The sequence below is a fragment of the Lepidochelys olivacea genome (assembly GCF_965140295.1).
Source record: "Lepidochelys olivacea isolate rLepOli2 genome assembly, chromosome: 1".
NCBI classification, from domain to species: domain Eukaryota; kingdom Metazoa; phylum Chordata; order Testudines; family Cheloniidae; genus Lepidochelys; species Lepidochelys olivacea.
The window spans coordinates 307,203,554-307,216,607 of record NC_140411.1 but is presented as its reverse complement, the minus strand read 5'-3'; the positions used below and the strand labels follow the sequence as shown (position 1 = coordinate 307,216,607).

Here is a 13,054-nt window from a genome sequence, read left to right as displayed (position 1 = left end):
TCCAAAGCTGATCACCACCAGGAGTCATTGCTATACATTGGAAATGACACAAACACAAGATGAGTGAAGTGTCTTCTATACCATCACTTGCCACTCTTCTTCTAAAATTCTGCAATAGCTGTGATTTCTCCTTCTGTTTAGTAATTACAGCCAATTCACAGTGGGACGAAATTTGCCAAAGCAGACCATATGGTGGAAAATTCCAAAGAATATAAGCACAGCTAGTGAGACAAAAATCCCAGTAATTTAGATAAAAGAGAATATTTGTTTTAGAAAAGATTTTCATTTAATCGGCATTTGAAGATTTTCATTTTTAATATTAAGTGTTCTGGAATTGCACCTACTGCACAATATTCTATATTATGCTTGGTGATAGGTTAGATAGTTTACCATATTGCTGGGCCTATTGTCAGAAATGGTAGATTAGTGAGCAAAGGTGAAGTTACCAGGCTAAATGGACCAGTGATCTCCTAGTACTCACAACAACTTCCCAGAGCTGTCGTGATTGACCACAGATCACTTTTACCGTAGCTTTCCTCTGCTGAATTCCCTTCCCACCACCCAGTTCATTGGCCACATGTCCCGCTCATCCCAGTCAGAACTTGTCTATAATGTTGACACCCTGGCTTTTACCTGTTTAATTAATATACTTATCTCGGGTGTCTCTCATGCATGCACAGCTGTGGTACCTAATCACCAGACAATTAAAGGCAGTATTAAGGGTAGACCTCTGCTCTCCATCTTTCTTACACCTCTCCTCCTCCCTCTTCTCTATTTCCTCCAACTTGCTCATTGTGGGCTGGACATATAGAGAGATCTCATTATTGGAGTGAGTCTTTCTCAAAGTAGATATAACATTTAGCTCACCCAGTCTGATCTCCTCTTGCACAGTTTCCATGGGTGGGAATGCCAATGGGAATGCTCTGCCCCCATGCCAGAAACTCTGATTCTGCTGTAACTAGTTACAATATCTCTTGGTGAGTCATGGATAAATAGGCTTCCCACCCACCACCTTTCATTGCTGCCTATGCTCCAGCACTACCTGACTTAGAGACCTCCATCCTTCTGGTTCTTTCTAATGCTACATTTTTAAATCCCCAAATCATGGACCTGAATGCTTCTTGTTGCCTCCCATTCATCACTCCCCAACATTTCACACAAGTCAGACAGATATCCCCCAGGTAGAGACCCACTTCCTTCTTGAAAGTCTCCTTTGAGTCACCCATTTTAGAAAAGTCACAGAAAATGTAACAAAAAAATGAGAACCCTTCTATAGTTTTTCAATCATCCTATAGAATTGAATACAGTCTTGCTCTAGAATTCTACAGGATGGCTAGGCAAACCTACATATAAGATCCCACTCTACTAAATTGCATTGATTGAGAAGCAATTTCTATAGAACTCTGTTGGTTTCCTTCCTATTAAGTTCCATCAGAGTTTTCCAAAGGGACAGCCTCTCCCTCCTGCTACTTCTTCTGACTGCCTTCACTCCCCTCTCCCCATCACCAAGCATAGAGCTATGCCAGTGGAGCCACTATATTTCTCCCGTCCTTCCTAGCCCTGCTGGTTAGTGGCGGTTAATAATATACCCTCCAAGTGTATTGAATTTAATGCACTGCACCTTCCCTTGAATGTATTCTCTTCAAAGGAGCTGCACTAGCTAACACCTGATCTGAATGTGACCCCTGAACCTCTCCATTCAAATTCCGAAGTGATTTCTCTGAGGAGCTGTGCTCTGCTTTGGGACTCAGCTCAAGCAGTTTTGAAGAATGCCCAAGGTGCAGTCATTAAGTAATTGTCTTCAGTGGCTTGTAAACACTGAAGCAAGGCAGCTTTCTGAACAGCTGCAGCACACCTGATGTTTTACGTGAGATCTGCTGGTTCCCCATGTACCAGGCTGTGACAGTCTGGGGAAGAATAAGGATGAGATGATGGAAGTGCTGGGTACACATCTAGAATCACATTTCTTCTATAGATGGACTCAAACTGTAAAATTCAGCTTTGAATCCAAACTGACTTATGATTATATGGCATTATATCAGCTCAGATAACAGTATTTTTGCACTGTTATTTTACTGCATCACCAAGCAACATGGGGTGAGGAGGGGCATGGGGTCATAATGTCTGTTTCAGGTTATTGCTGTAATGCAGAGCATTCCTGTAAGCACTCTACAAATGGAGAGATCATAACTGTGGTAATCAGCAAGTTAATAAATGTGTGATATATTTTTAAACAAAGGACTGGACAATGACTGAGCAGCAATAAAAGTATAAGACAAACCTTGCTTGTTTAAGTAGCAAACTAGCTCCCAGTATCAAGGTTGAAAACCAGCATAATAATAACTATGATACTGTACACCCTGAGGATTCAACACTTCTTCGCATTTTCTTTCCATGAATGTGACCAATAAGATTGAGTTCTTGTGAACAGATGCACTGGTTTGGAAACGTAGTCTTATGCTGGTGTTAAGGTTGACCCCAGCATATATGTTTGCAGGACCAGGGTCTGAGAGGTTTAAAAGAGCCTGTATATTTTAAAAGGACATTATCAAGATATCCAATATATATTAGGGCTGTCAATTAATTGCCGTTAATTCACATATTTTTGATTAACTCAAAAAAATTAATCGCAATTAATAGCAGTTTTAATCGCACTGTTAAACAATAGAATACCAATTGAAATGTATTAAAAATTATGGATGTTTTTCTATATTTTCATATTGTATTCTGTGTTGTAACTGAAATCAAAGTGCATAGTATTTTTATTATAAATATTTGCACTGTAAAAATTATAAACAAAGAAATAGTATTTTTCAATTCACCTCATACAAGTACTGTAGTGCAATCTCGGTCGTGAAAGTGCAACTTACAAATGTAGAAATTTTTTTGTTACATAACTGCACTCAAAAACAAAACAATGTAAAACTTCAGAGCCTACAAGTCCACTCAGTCCTACTTCTTGTTCAGCCAATCGCTAAGACAAACAAGTTTGTTTACATTTACAGGAGATAATGCTGCCCTCTTCTTGTTCTCAGTGTCACCAGAAAGTGAGAAGAGGCATTTGCCGGTATTGCAAGGTATTTACATGCCAGATATGCTAAACATTTGTATGCCCTTTCATGCTTCAGCCACTATTCCAGAGGACATGCTTCCATGTTGGTGACACTCATTAAAAAAAATGCATTAATTAAAGTTGTGACTGAACTCCTTGGGGGAGAACTGTACATCCCCTGCTCTGTTTTACCCGCATTCTGCCATATATTTCATGTTATAGCAGTCTCGGATGATGACTCAGCACATGTTCATTTTAAGAACACTTTCACTGCGGATTTGACAAAACACAAAGAAGGTACCAATGTGAGATTTCTAAAGATAGCTACAGCACTCGACCCAATGTTTAAGAATCTGAAGTGCCTTCCAAAATCTGAGAGGCATGAGATGTGGGCCATGCTCTCAGAAGTCTGAAAAGAGCAACACTCTGTTGCAGAAATACAGAACCCAAACCACCAAAAAAGAAAGCTGCTTTGGATTGTTATTGAGCAGAACATATCATCAGCACAAATGCGTGTCCCTTGGAATTTTGGTTGAAGAATGAAGGGACATATGAATCTTTAGCGCATCTGGCATATAAATATCTTGCGATGCCAGCTACAACAGTGCCATGAGAATGCCTGTTCTCACTTTGGGGTGACATTGTGAACCAGAAGCATGCAGCATTATCTCCTGTAAATGTAAAAAAATACTTGTTTGTCTAAGCGATTGGCTGAACAAGAAGTAGGACTGAGTGGACTTGCAGGCGCTAATATTTTACATTGTTTTATTTTTGAATGCAGTTATTTTTTGAACATAATTCTACATTTGTCAGTTCAATTTTCATGATAGAGATTGCACTACAGTACTTGTATTAGGTGGATTGAAAAATACTGATTTCAGAGTAGCAGCCGTGTTAGTCTGTATTCGCAAAAAGAAAAAGGAGTACTTGTGGCACCTTAGAGACTAACCAATTTATTTGAGCATGAGCTTTCATGAGCTACAGCTCACTTCATCGGATGCATAACCACCTTTATGCATCCGACGAAGTGAGCTGTAGCTCACGAAAGCTTATGCTCAAATAAATTGGATAGTCTCTAAGGTTCCACAAGTACTCCTTTTCTTCCACTTTTATGCATCCGATGAAGTGAGCTGTAGCTCATGAAAGCTTATGCTCAAATAAATTGGTTAGTCTCTAAGATGCTACAAGTACTCCTTTTCTTTTTGAAAAATACTATTTCTTTTGTTTTTAACCATGCAAATATTTGTAATAAAAAATAAATATAAAGTGAGCAGTGTACATTTTGTATTCTGTGTTGTAACTGAAATCAATATATTTGAAAATGTAGAAAATATCCAAAAATATTTAAATAACTGGTATGATATTATTGTTTAACAGTGCGATTAATTGTGATTAATTTTTTTAATCGCTTGACAACCCTAATATAGATATACTTAGAAATATGTTTCTCTGTGTTTTAATAATTATCACTTGGAAACATGACAATGAAATTGGGTTCATTACCAGTATAAATTCCCCCACTTTTTCTACTGAGATACTTCTACCACAGGCATCACCAGGTTTAACAGTCTAAAAAGAACACACCAAGAACCTCTGAATCTCTCTCACCCCTCTAAGGGAGGCTTTTATTTTTATTATATTTGTTTATGGCAACCCTTGACATTAAAACTCATTTTTGAATTATTATAGGGTTGCTCATAAGTGCTGGGCCGTTGGCAGTTATTCTTTCCTTAAAAAGAAATGACACTGAAGCATTTGTTTTGGAAAAAAAATACTAAGAATTTCTTGGACTGCACAAACATAAAAGAGGAACAAAAGACCGATCCAAATGTTGCCCCTATGAATCATGACAGCATCCATCACACTGTGGATAACAAGAACTTTGTTAAATAAAAATAATGTATCTAGTACTTACCAAAATAAGACCTGAAATTAATGAAGAAGTGCCTGTCAAGGCAACATAGAACTTGGGGGTTAATGTGTTCAAAAACATACTCACTGAAAGAGAAAGAGAGAAAATCATCAGTACAACAGCAGCACAGGTTCTCCCTTTTGGCTTCCCCACTAACTCCACCCCCACTTTGAATAAATGACTTGCTCACCTTAAAAATAAAATCATATAAAGCACGTCTCTGTTAGTTTGCCCACACATGATGAGATGCAGCCCAATGTTCTACATACAGGAGTTCATTTTCACAACAGAATCCATCACAAGGAGTTACAAATCACTTACACACTCACTTGGCCTTTTCCACTCCCCACTGCACAATGCCACCACTGCATTTTAAAGCTCTGGAAAAGCTAAATGCCAACAGAGTTGTTAAGGCAGACAGTACAGTATCTTTCATTGGCCCAACCTATCCTGGGGAATCATGAATCAGTCTGAACCTGGGTTCAACTCCCTGCTCCGCTTCAGACTTGTGACCTTGGATAAGCCACATGGGACAGACTTTTCAAGGTAGTTAGGCACCTAAAGATGCAGGTAGGTGCCAAATGGGACTTTCAAAAGCATGTAGGTGGCTAACTCCCATTTTCTGAAAATTCTATTAAGCACCTATCTGCATATTTAGGCATTTAAACATCTTTAAAAATCTGGCCCTTAGTCTCTCCGTCCCTCAGCACCTCATCTGTAAAATGGGGGTGACAACACTTCCCTCCCTCACAGGCGTTCTGGGAGGGACAAATATATTAAAGATTGTGAGGTGCTCAGATATGACAGTGATGGCAGCCGGACTGATTAGGGGAAAAAATCCAGTAGCTTTACCAGTCTAGTTCATTATGGAATCCCCAGGGGCCCAGCCCCCAAAACCAGGCATGCTGGTTGGGGAGGAATCATGGCCAGTGTAGCCATGGAAGAATTAATTCAGCTCTGACAGGCTAACTGGCCTTCTATGAAGCCCTTCAACAGTAGAATCACCAGCTGCTCCCACTCAGTCTCTTACGGAGAATTCCTATAGCATTTGAGATAATATAATCAATTTTCTATAGTGGGTTATTTTTTTTTGACCATCCTACGGAATTTAATATAGAATTATAGCTCTGCTTTAGAATTGGATAGGATGGTTACCAACAAACCAACCCAAAGCTCTAGCAATGAAATTATTCCCTATTCAATTATACAGGGCTCTGGAATAGCTTGTATGGAATCCTGTTGGTTTGATCCCTATTAATTTCTTTCAGATTTTACATACAAATCCTTCCAATCCCAGGGTGTTGTGCTCCTCACTGGAGGACACTGCACCTCTCTGCTCCACCCGAAGTGATCCAGCCCATGACGTACACAGGGTCAAACTTGATGGGGGGTCAGAGGTATTGCCCAGGCCATGCCCACCACTGTACACTTAATTGTTTTGTTTTCTGAACAGACCTAACAGACTTGTACCTAACTATAAAACAGCCATTTAAAACCCTGATTGAAGGCATGGGGAATGGCGGTGGGTTCACTCAGTTCTTTTCTGTATCTTTAAGAATGTCCCTTACTGAAGCTAAACAAACTTAAAGTGAAATATGGAGGAGAGATAATGAAGGTATGATATTAATCCTCACTGGCTCATGGTTAATTTTCAATATTCAGTAAGAAATAGAATTGTCTACCAGAAAAGAATCACATAGAACTTGAAACTCTGCCAGGCAGAAGCTTTGTGTTGTTTCTGCATGCATCTTTTCTCATATTTTTCCTGAAGAAACTAGAAATTGTTAAAGAGCGTGTATGTGTGATTTTTCATTCTACTGAATTTACACTAGCATCGAACTGGGAGAGTGAAGTCAAGAACCAGATCCCATCCTTTTTAGTTCTGTGTTAGTTTTACCCTTCAAACAAACTGGAAACAATAATGAGCCAAAACTTAGCTGGAGTAAATTCACCTACTTTCACTGATTTCACTGTCTTAAATGGAGCTATCCTTATTTACACCAGTTGAGGAACAGATGCAATAGTCAGGATTTCCATCACACCTGATTTCTTTTCAAATACAAACTAACTATGAAACATTAGTGCCTGCTAAATCCAGCCCAAGGCTATGCTGAGAAGGAAGAGAAATGGAAAGACTGTAATAAGCTTTGCTCTGTTCAAACCACCCACCCTTCCTTTTGAAGAAAATATTCCTCATTCTGGCATGCAAATGTAAGCTTGAGACATAATCGAAATGGAACCCTGATGGTGTCACTGATAAAATTATAGTCTGCCAACTAAATCTACTGCCCTTCTTAGGCGAATATATTCCTGCAAAAAAAATCTGCTGGGATATTGCTGTACATGTGTGCCGGTCATTACTTTGCTACAATGCCAATGATGACTTCAGTGGTTGAACTGCAGCAGACTTTATTGAGGTGCTTCCCCTTCAGTTCCCGGGCACAGGAGTAACCTAACGGGGCATGGACCATTAGAGTTTGTCATTAAATCAGGAACATTACCCAAGTGGGTTTTGATTTCCCAATGTTTTAATGACAGAGATTGAGTGATTTACCAAAATACTAAAGCCATGGTGCCTTCGAGCTTTAGAAACTGGGACATTGACATAGGGCCCATTTGGAGTCTGGGCGGAATATTGATTCTGTCCGTATCACTTAAAGCAGCATTTTCTGTTGAGTTGTGAGAGGGCACTGTTGCAAACAGAGAATTTTCTGTCTTGAGAGCAGATGAGTTAAGCACAGTCACTCAGGTCTTATCATTATCAACCACACTGAGTGAACGCTATATCAAGGAAAATTTGTCCACGTAGAGGACTGTGCAAACTCCTCTGTCCACTTAAGCTCTAGATTGCCTCTCCATGGAGTAGGGAAGAGGAGCAACTCCTGCTCAGGGGAAGCACCATACCTGTGGTGCTTTGGGAAGTGGGCTCTGTATGGATGTTTGTAGAAAATTATGATTTAGAGATGCTCCCTCATAAGGGACAGTATTATGAACATAGGAATTTGGAGATGTGCTCTGGAGGAGAGGGCTGGGAACACCCCAAAGCTGTGTGCAGCAATTCACCAAAGATGCTGTCCAGTTTGTTTTATTAAAGTTTCATTACTTTCTCATTCATTGGTGTGTTTTTTAATGAACCCCAAGACAGTTATAGGCTCCATGACACAGACTCCAAACAGGCCCTCTGTCAAGGGGACTGTTGTTGGCATGGTGCTTGTCAGAAGCTGGGAGAAGGGATATTGGATCCATATTTATACAGAGCAAATAGCCCCAAGTCCCTGCACAGGGGGACAGAGAGACGGGACATCTATCCTAAGTCCTGCAGAGTTGCTCAAACTTCGTGCAAGTGAGTATAGAATTTCACCTTCTGAATATTCCCAATTCCTCCAAAGGGCATTTGGAAAGTTCGCCATTGTCTTCGTCACAAACAGTCTATACTGATTCATATTTTAATAATCAGAAGTGAGCAGAAATCGTTCTACGGTGGAGGGGATTTTTAGTGATACAATCTTTGTGCCAATGCTCCTGGTTTCTCCTTCTTTGCGTGTTCTCTCTCTCATACTGCTGGATTCCACTGTGTTAACTTTAACTGCTTCTTGCTAAAACAGCTCCCTCCTCTTAGGCCTTGTCTACACCGGCAAGTTTGTGAGCAGTAAAGCCGCTTTGAGTGCTGTAACTCCCGAGGGGTACACGCTGCCAAGCTACTTAGTGCACAGAAACTGCACAGTTGCAGCGCTGTAAAAAACCCACCCCGACGAGAGGCGTAGAGGTTTCTGTGCCGGGGTACAGCGCTGCGGTGCCCGTGTAGACAACGTGGCGATTACAGCGCTGCGATTGGCCTCCGGGAGGTGTCCCACAATGCCAGTTCTCGCCTCTCTGGTCATCGGTATGAACTCTACTGCCCTGCCCTCAGGTGAGCAACTGTCAGCCCCACCCCTTAAATTCCTTGGGAATTTTGAAAGTCCCCTTCCTGTTTGCTCGGTGACGCGTGCAGTGGTCTCAGCGCGTCTCAGAGAAGGGATATTGGATCCACATTTATACAGAGCAAGTAGCCCCAAGTCCCTGCACAGGGGGACAGAGAGAAGCGACACAATGCCGAGCTGCTGGACCTCATCAGCATTTGGGGAGAGGAGGCTGTGCAGTCTCAGCTGCGCTCCAGCCATAGGAATTATGATACCTATGGACAGAAGGCCACTGTGGATACTTGGGTGCCAGTTGAGAGTGAACCGATCCAGTAGGAGGAAATCTTGGAAGAGGATGTGGAGGGAGAGGGAGACCCGGGGCAGAGCATGACTCGGAGGTCAGAGATGCAGGCAGCCAGGAGTTCTTCTATACCCCGGAGGAGGTTAGCCAGTCACAGCTGTCGGAGCTTGGCGAAGTGCAAACAGGAGAGGAGGCCCCTGGTAAGTAGCTTTGATTTTGGGAATCTCCGAAGTGAGTTGTTGGGAGCAGGAGGGTTGCAGAAAGTAGGCTTCTGTCTGTATGATGCGCTTACCACCACGTGCCTAGTCTGAGTGATGGAACAGGGTGTTGATTGACTCCCTCTCTTCACAGGAAACTCACATGGAGATACTGGGCAATCCGCTGCCGCAGGATCTTTGGCAGAGCTGTTTTGTTTCTTTCCCCATTAAGGGTAACTTTTCTGTGCCACTCTGCCATCACTGGGGGGGGAGGGTGGGAAGGACCATTGCTGCACACAGGCAAGCAGCATAAGGACCAGGGAAAGAGCTGCAGTCTTCGAGAAGACCATCCCTTGATTCCCTGCTCACCCTCAGCAGCGAGGTATCTTCCATAATGAACAGCCTGTGGAAAATGTGGGGACAGTAATGATTATAAGGCCCCTCTCGCACCGTTCTGGCTCTCCCCAAGAGCCATGTGCCCAGTGTACAGTATGGTCCTAGAACACTGATTTCCCCTTCCCCTGCGGTTACTCACCATTTTGGGAGTCTTGTGGCTTGCCTGGGTTCAGCCAGTTAGTGACAGGTATGTGAATAGTGGCTGTGTTTTAAATCACTGAATCAGTGGTCTGTGTGTTGCAAACAATACTGCTTCTGTAAAACATTGCATTTTGGCTGCACAGATATGACCTTGGGAGCCCAGCCTTTGTTATCACTGGCTGAATGACTGCGCAGAATTAGAAAGCAGCCACGAAGAACTAAAGAGGACTTTCTGCATGATGTCATGATGTACTCCATGGCCAAAAAACAAGAATTGAAGGAGTGGGAGGACAGTAAGAAGACGGACTGAAAGGAAAACACAGTGCACCAGAATGAAACCATGGAGCGGCTCTTAAAAGTTATGGAGCGCCAAGCAGACATGTTCCAGGTGCTATGAGCACTGCAAACCAAGCAGCTCTGCGCCTGCCCTCCCCTGCAACTGCTGTCACAAAACTCTTTCCCATGTGCCCCCTAGACACCGCCAACACACTCTTATCAACCTCCTGGCTCCAATCTGTACCCGCTGCATTTCACTCCTCCCTCGTCACAGTCCAGCCCTGCAGACTCCCAGTACCCAGTGCTCTCAACACCCGTCCCTCTGCAGTTTAGCCCTTCTGAAGTACAGTACCAGCTGCACTGTACTCCAATGGAGCAGGTTACATATGATACCTGGACATACACAAATCTTTAACCGTCCTGGGACCCCACCTCCTCCTGGAACCCTCCCTTCCCACATCCCCCACAGTTTTGATGTGTTTTTTTGTTTGTCTCTCCCCTCCAGTTGTTGTTTTTTAATAAAATAATTGTTTTGGTTTGAAAGCAATCTTTAGTCTATTAACTGAAAGCAAAGAGAGCCCTGCAAAGTAACAGGCAATTTTTTTTCAACCTTCATAGTGCATCGTCTGCACCAATCACAATCACCTCCTAGCATTACAAGCACTGCACTCCCGAGCAACAAATATTAGTGGCTTTCAGCTTCAAATTGCTGCCTCAAGGCATCCCTGATCATTATGGCCCCGTGCTGTGCCCCTCTAATAGCCCTGGTCTCTGGCTGTTCAAATTCAGTCCCCAGGTGCTGAGCCTCAGTGGTCCAGCCCTGAGTGAAGCTTTCATCCTTCCCTTCACAAATATTATGGAGCGTACAGCACACAGCTATAAGCATAGGAATATTGTCATTGGCCAGGTCCAGCCTCCCATAGAGGCAGAGCCAGCGGGCCTTTAAACAGCTAAAAGCACTCTCAACAGTCATTCTGCACTTGCTCAGCCTGTTGTTGAACTGCTCCTTGCTGCTATTAAGATGCTCCATGTATGGCTTCATAAGCCACGGTATTAACGGGTAGGCAGGGTCTTCCAGGATCACAATGGTATTTCAACTTCCCAGAATTGAAATATCTGTGCCATCTATTGCCCCTCCTTAGTTAGGGAAGCCCATTTGTGCAAAGCCATCTACAATGTCACGCATGTTGCCCAGAGTCGTGGTCTTTCGGAGCAGAATGCGATTAATGGCCCTGCACACTTCCGTCAACACGAATCCAATGGTCAACTCTGCCACTCCAAACTGGTTAGCGACCGATCAGCAGCAGTCTGGAGTAGCCAGCTTCCACAGTGCAATCACCACGTGCTTCTCCAATGACAGGGCAGCTCTCATTTTCGTGTCCTTGCGCCGCAAGACTGAGCCGAGCTCATCACACAGTCCTATGAATGTGACTTTCCTCATCCGAAAGTTCTGCAGCCACTGCTCGTCATCCCAGATGGGCATCACAATGTGATCCCACCACGCAGTGCTTGTTTCCCGAGCCCAAAAGCGGCGTTCCACTGTGGTCAGCACCTCTGTGAATGACACAAGCAATCTCGTGTCGTAGCTACTATGCATGGCAAGATCAATGTCGAACTCCTCTTGCCTTTGTAGTTTAAGAAATAACTCCACTGCCACTTGTAACGTGTTAGTGAGAGCAAGCAGCATATTGGTCAACAGTGCGGGATCCATTCCTGCAGACCAGAGGCATAGCACGCAGTACACAAACCACTGAAAGATGGCGCCAAATGCTGACGGAAGCACAGGGGTTGCTGGGATGCAAAGCAATGCATCACTGGGCATTGGGACAGGGCCCAGGATGTCCCACCATCCCCTCCGCCTTCCCACAACTCTTAGCGGCAGAAGAGGAAGAGATGCTCTGTGGGATAGCTGCCCCGAGTTCACCGCTCCGAATACCACTGCAAGTGTGAACACGCTATTGCGAAGGCAGCTGAAGGTGTGAACACGCAACAGCGGTTTCCCTTCAGCGTTCTCTGAGCGGCGCTGTAACTGCCGGAGCTGTAACTCTGACAGTGCAGACATACCCTAATACTATTGCTGCTACAAAAAGGGCTACAAGCCTGCAGTTTCTTCAGAATATGTGGGCCACATTCTCAGCTGATGCAAACTGGCATAGTTCCACCGATTTATTGGAGCTACGCTGATTTACATCAGCTGATTATCTGGCCTACGTATGTTCAGTCACTTTGCTTTTTTCTTCAATTGAAAGAGTAATACAACTACTAACCCATGACAATTATTCTGCCACAAGGTATTAATCCCCCTGTATGTTTCATTATTAAAGCAAATTGTTTTCCACTGTGAAACCTATGTTTCCATATCCATCAGACTAAATACAGGAGAAAACATGTGGTCAGACTGTGCTCCCCTTAAAGTCAACAGGAGTTTTGCCTGAACATTAATGGAAGCTGGGATTTAGCTTTTCTATATTCAGCGCCAACTGCCTGATTTTCCTCAAGAGCCTATTCCCTTTAATTATTGTTAAATCCCAATTGCTTCCAAAGGCTTTTGTAGATGGCTGAAATATTTTTAGTGTGTTTGTGGAGATAATATATTGCAGGCTGTAGTTATTCTATTATTCAAAATCATTTGGGGGAAAAGGGTCTAACACAGACTGCTAGATACCTTAAATGACCCATTTTAAAATTAATTTTAACTCAGGCTAATTAACAGCTTTACTCATAAATTCACTGAAAATTTATTTTGTCCTGAAAGAGCAAACTGCAATGTTTGTTCAGGATACATTGTATTTTGCATACATATCAGAGTTTGAATCTCTGATGTATGTCTAAACCTCATCTCAATCTTAACGCAGCTTGTTGGTCCCTCCATAACTGCAA

General features: G+C 42.9%; 1 protein-coding gene across 4 annotated transcripts in view; it reads right to left on the bottom strand.

Moving 5' to 3' along the window:
• Positions 1 to 13,054, bottom strand: part of ST7 (suppression of tumorigenicity 7) — a gene marked incomplete at its 5' end in the record, with an annotated part of 234,365 nt that overhangs the window by 102,831 nt on the left and 118,480 nt on the right. For all 4 annotated transcript variants that reach the window (XM_084624973.1, XM_084624974.1, XM_084624975.1 and 1 more), the window contains one exon: positions 4,968 to 5,050. In XM_084624973.1, coding sequence (XP_084481099.1) covers positions 4,968 to 5,050 — 83 coding nt within the window. The remainder of the gene's footprint in view (positions 1 to 4,967; positions 5,051 to 13,054) is intronic.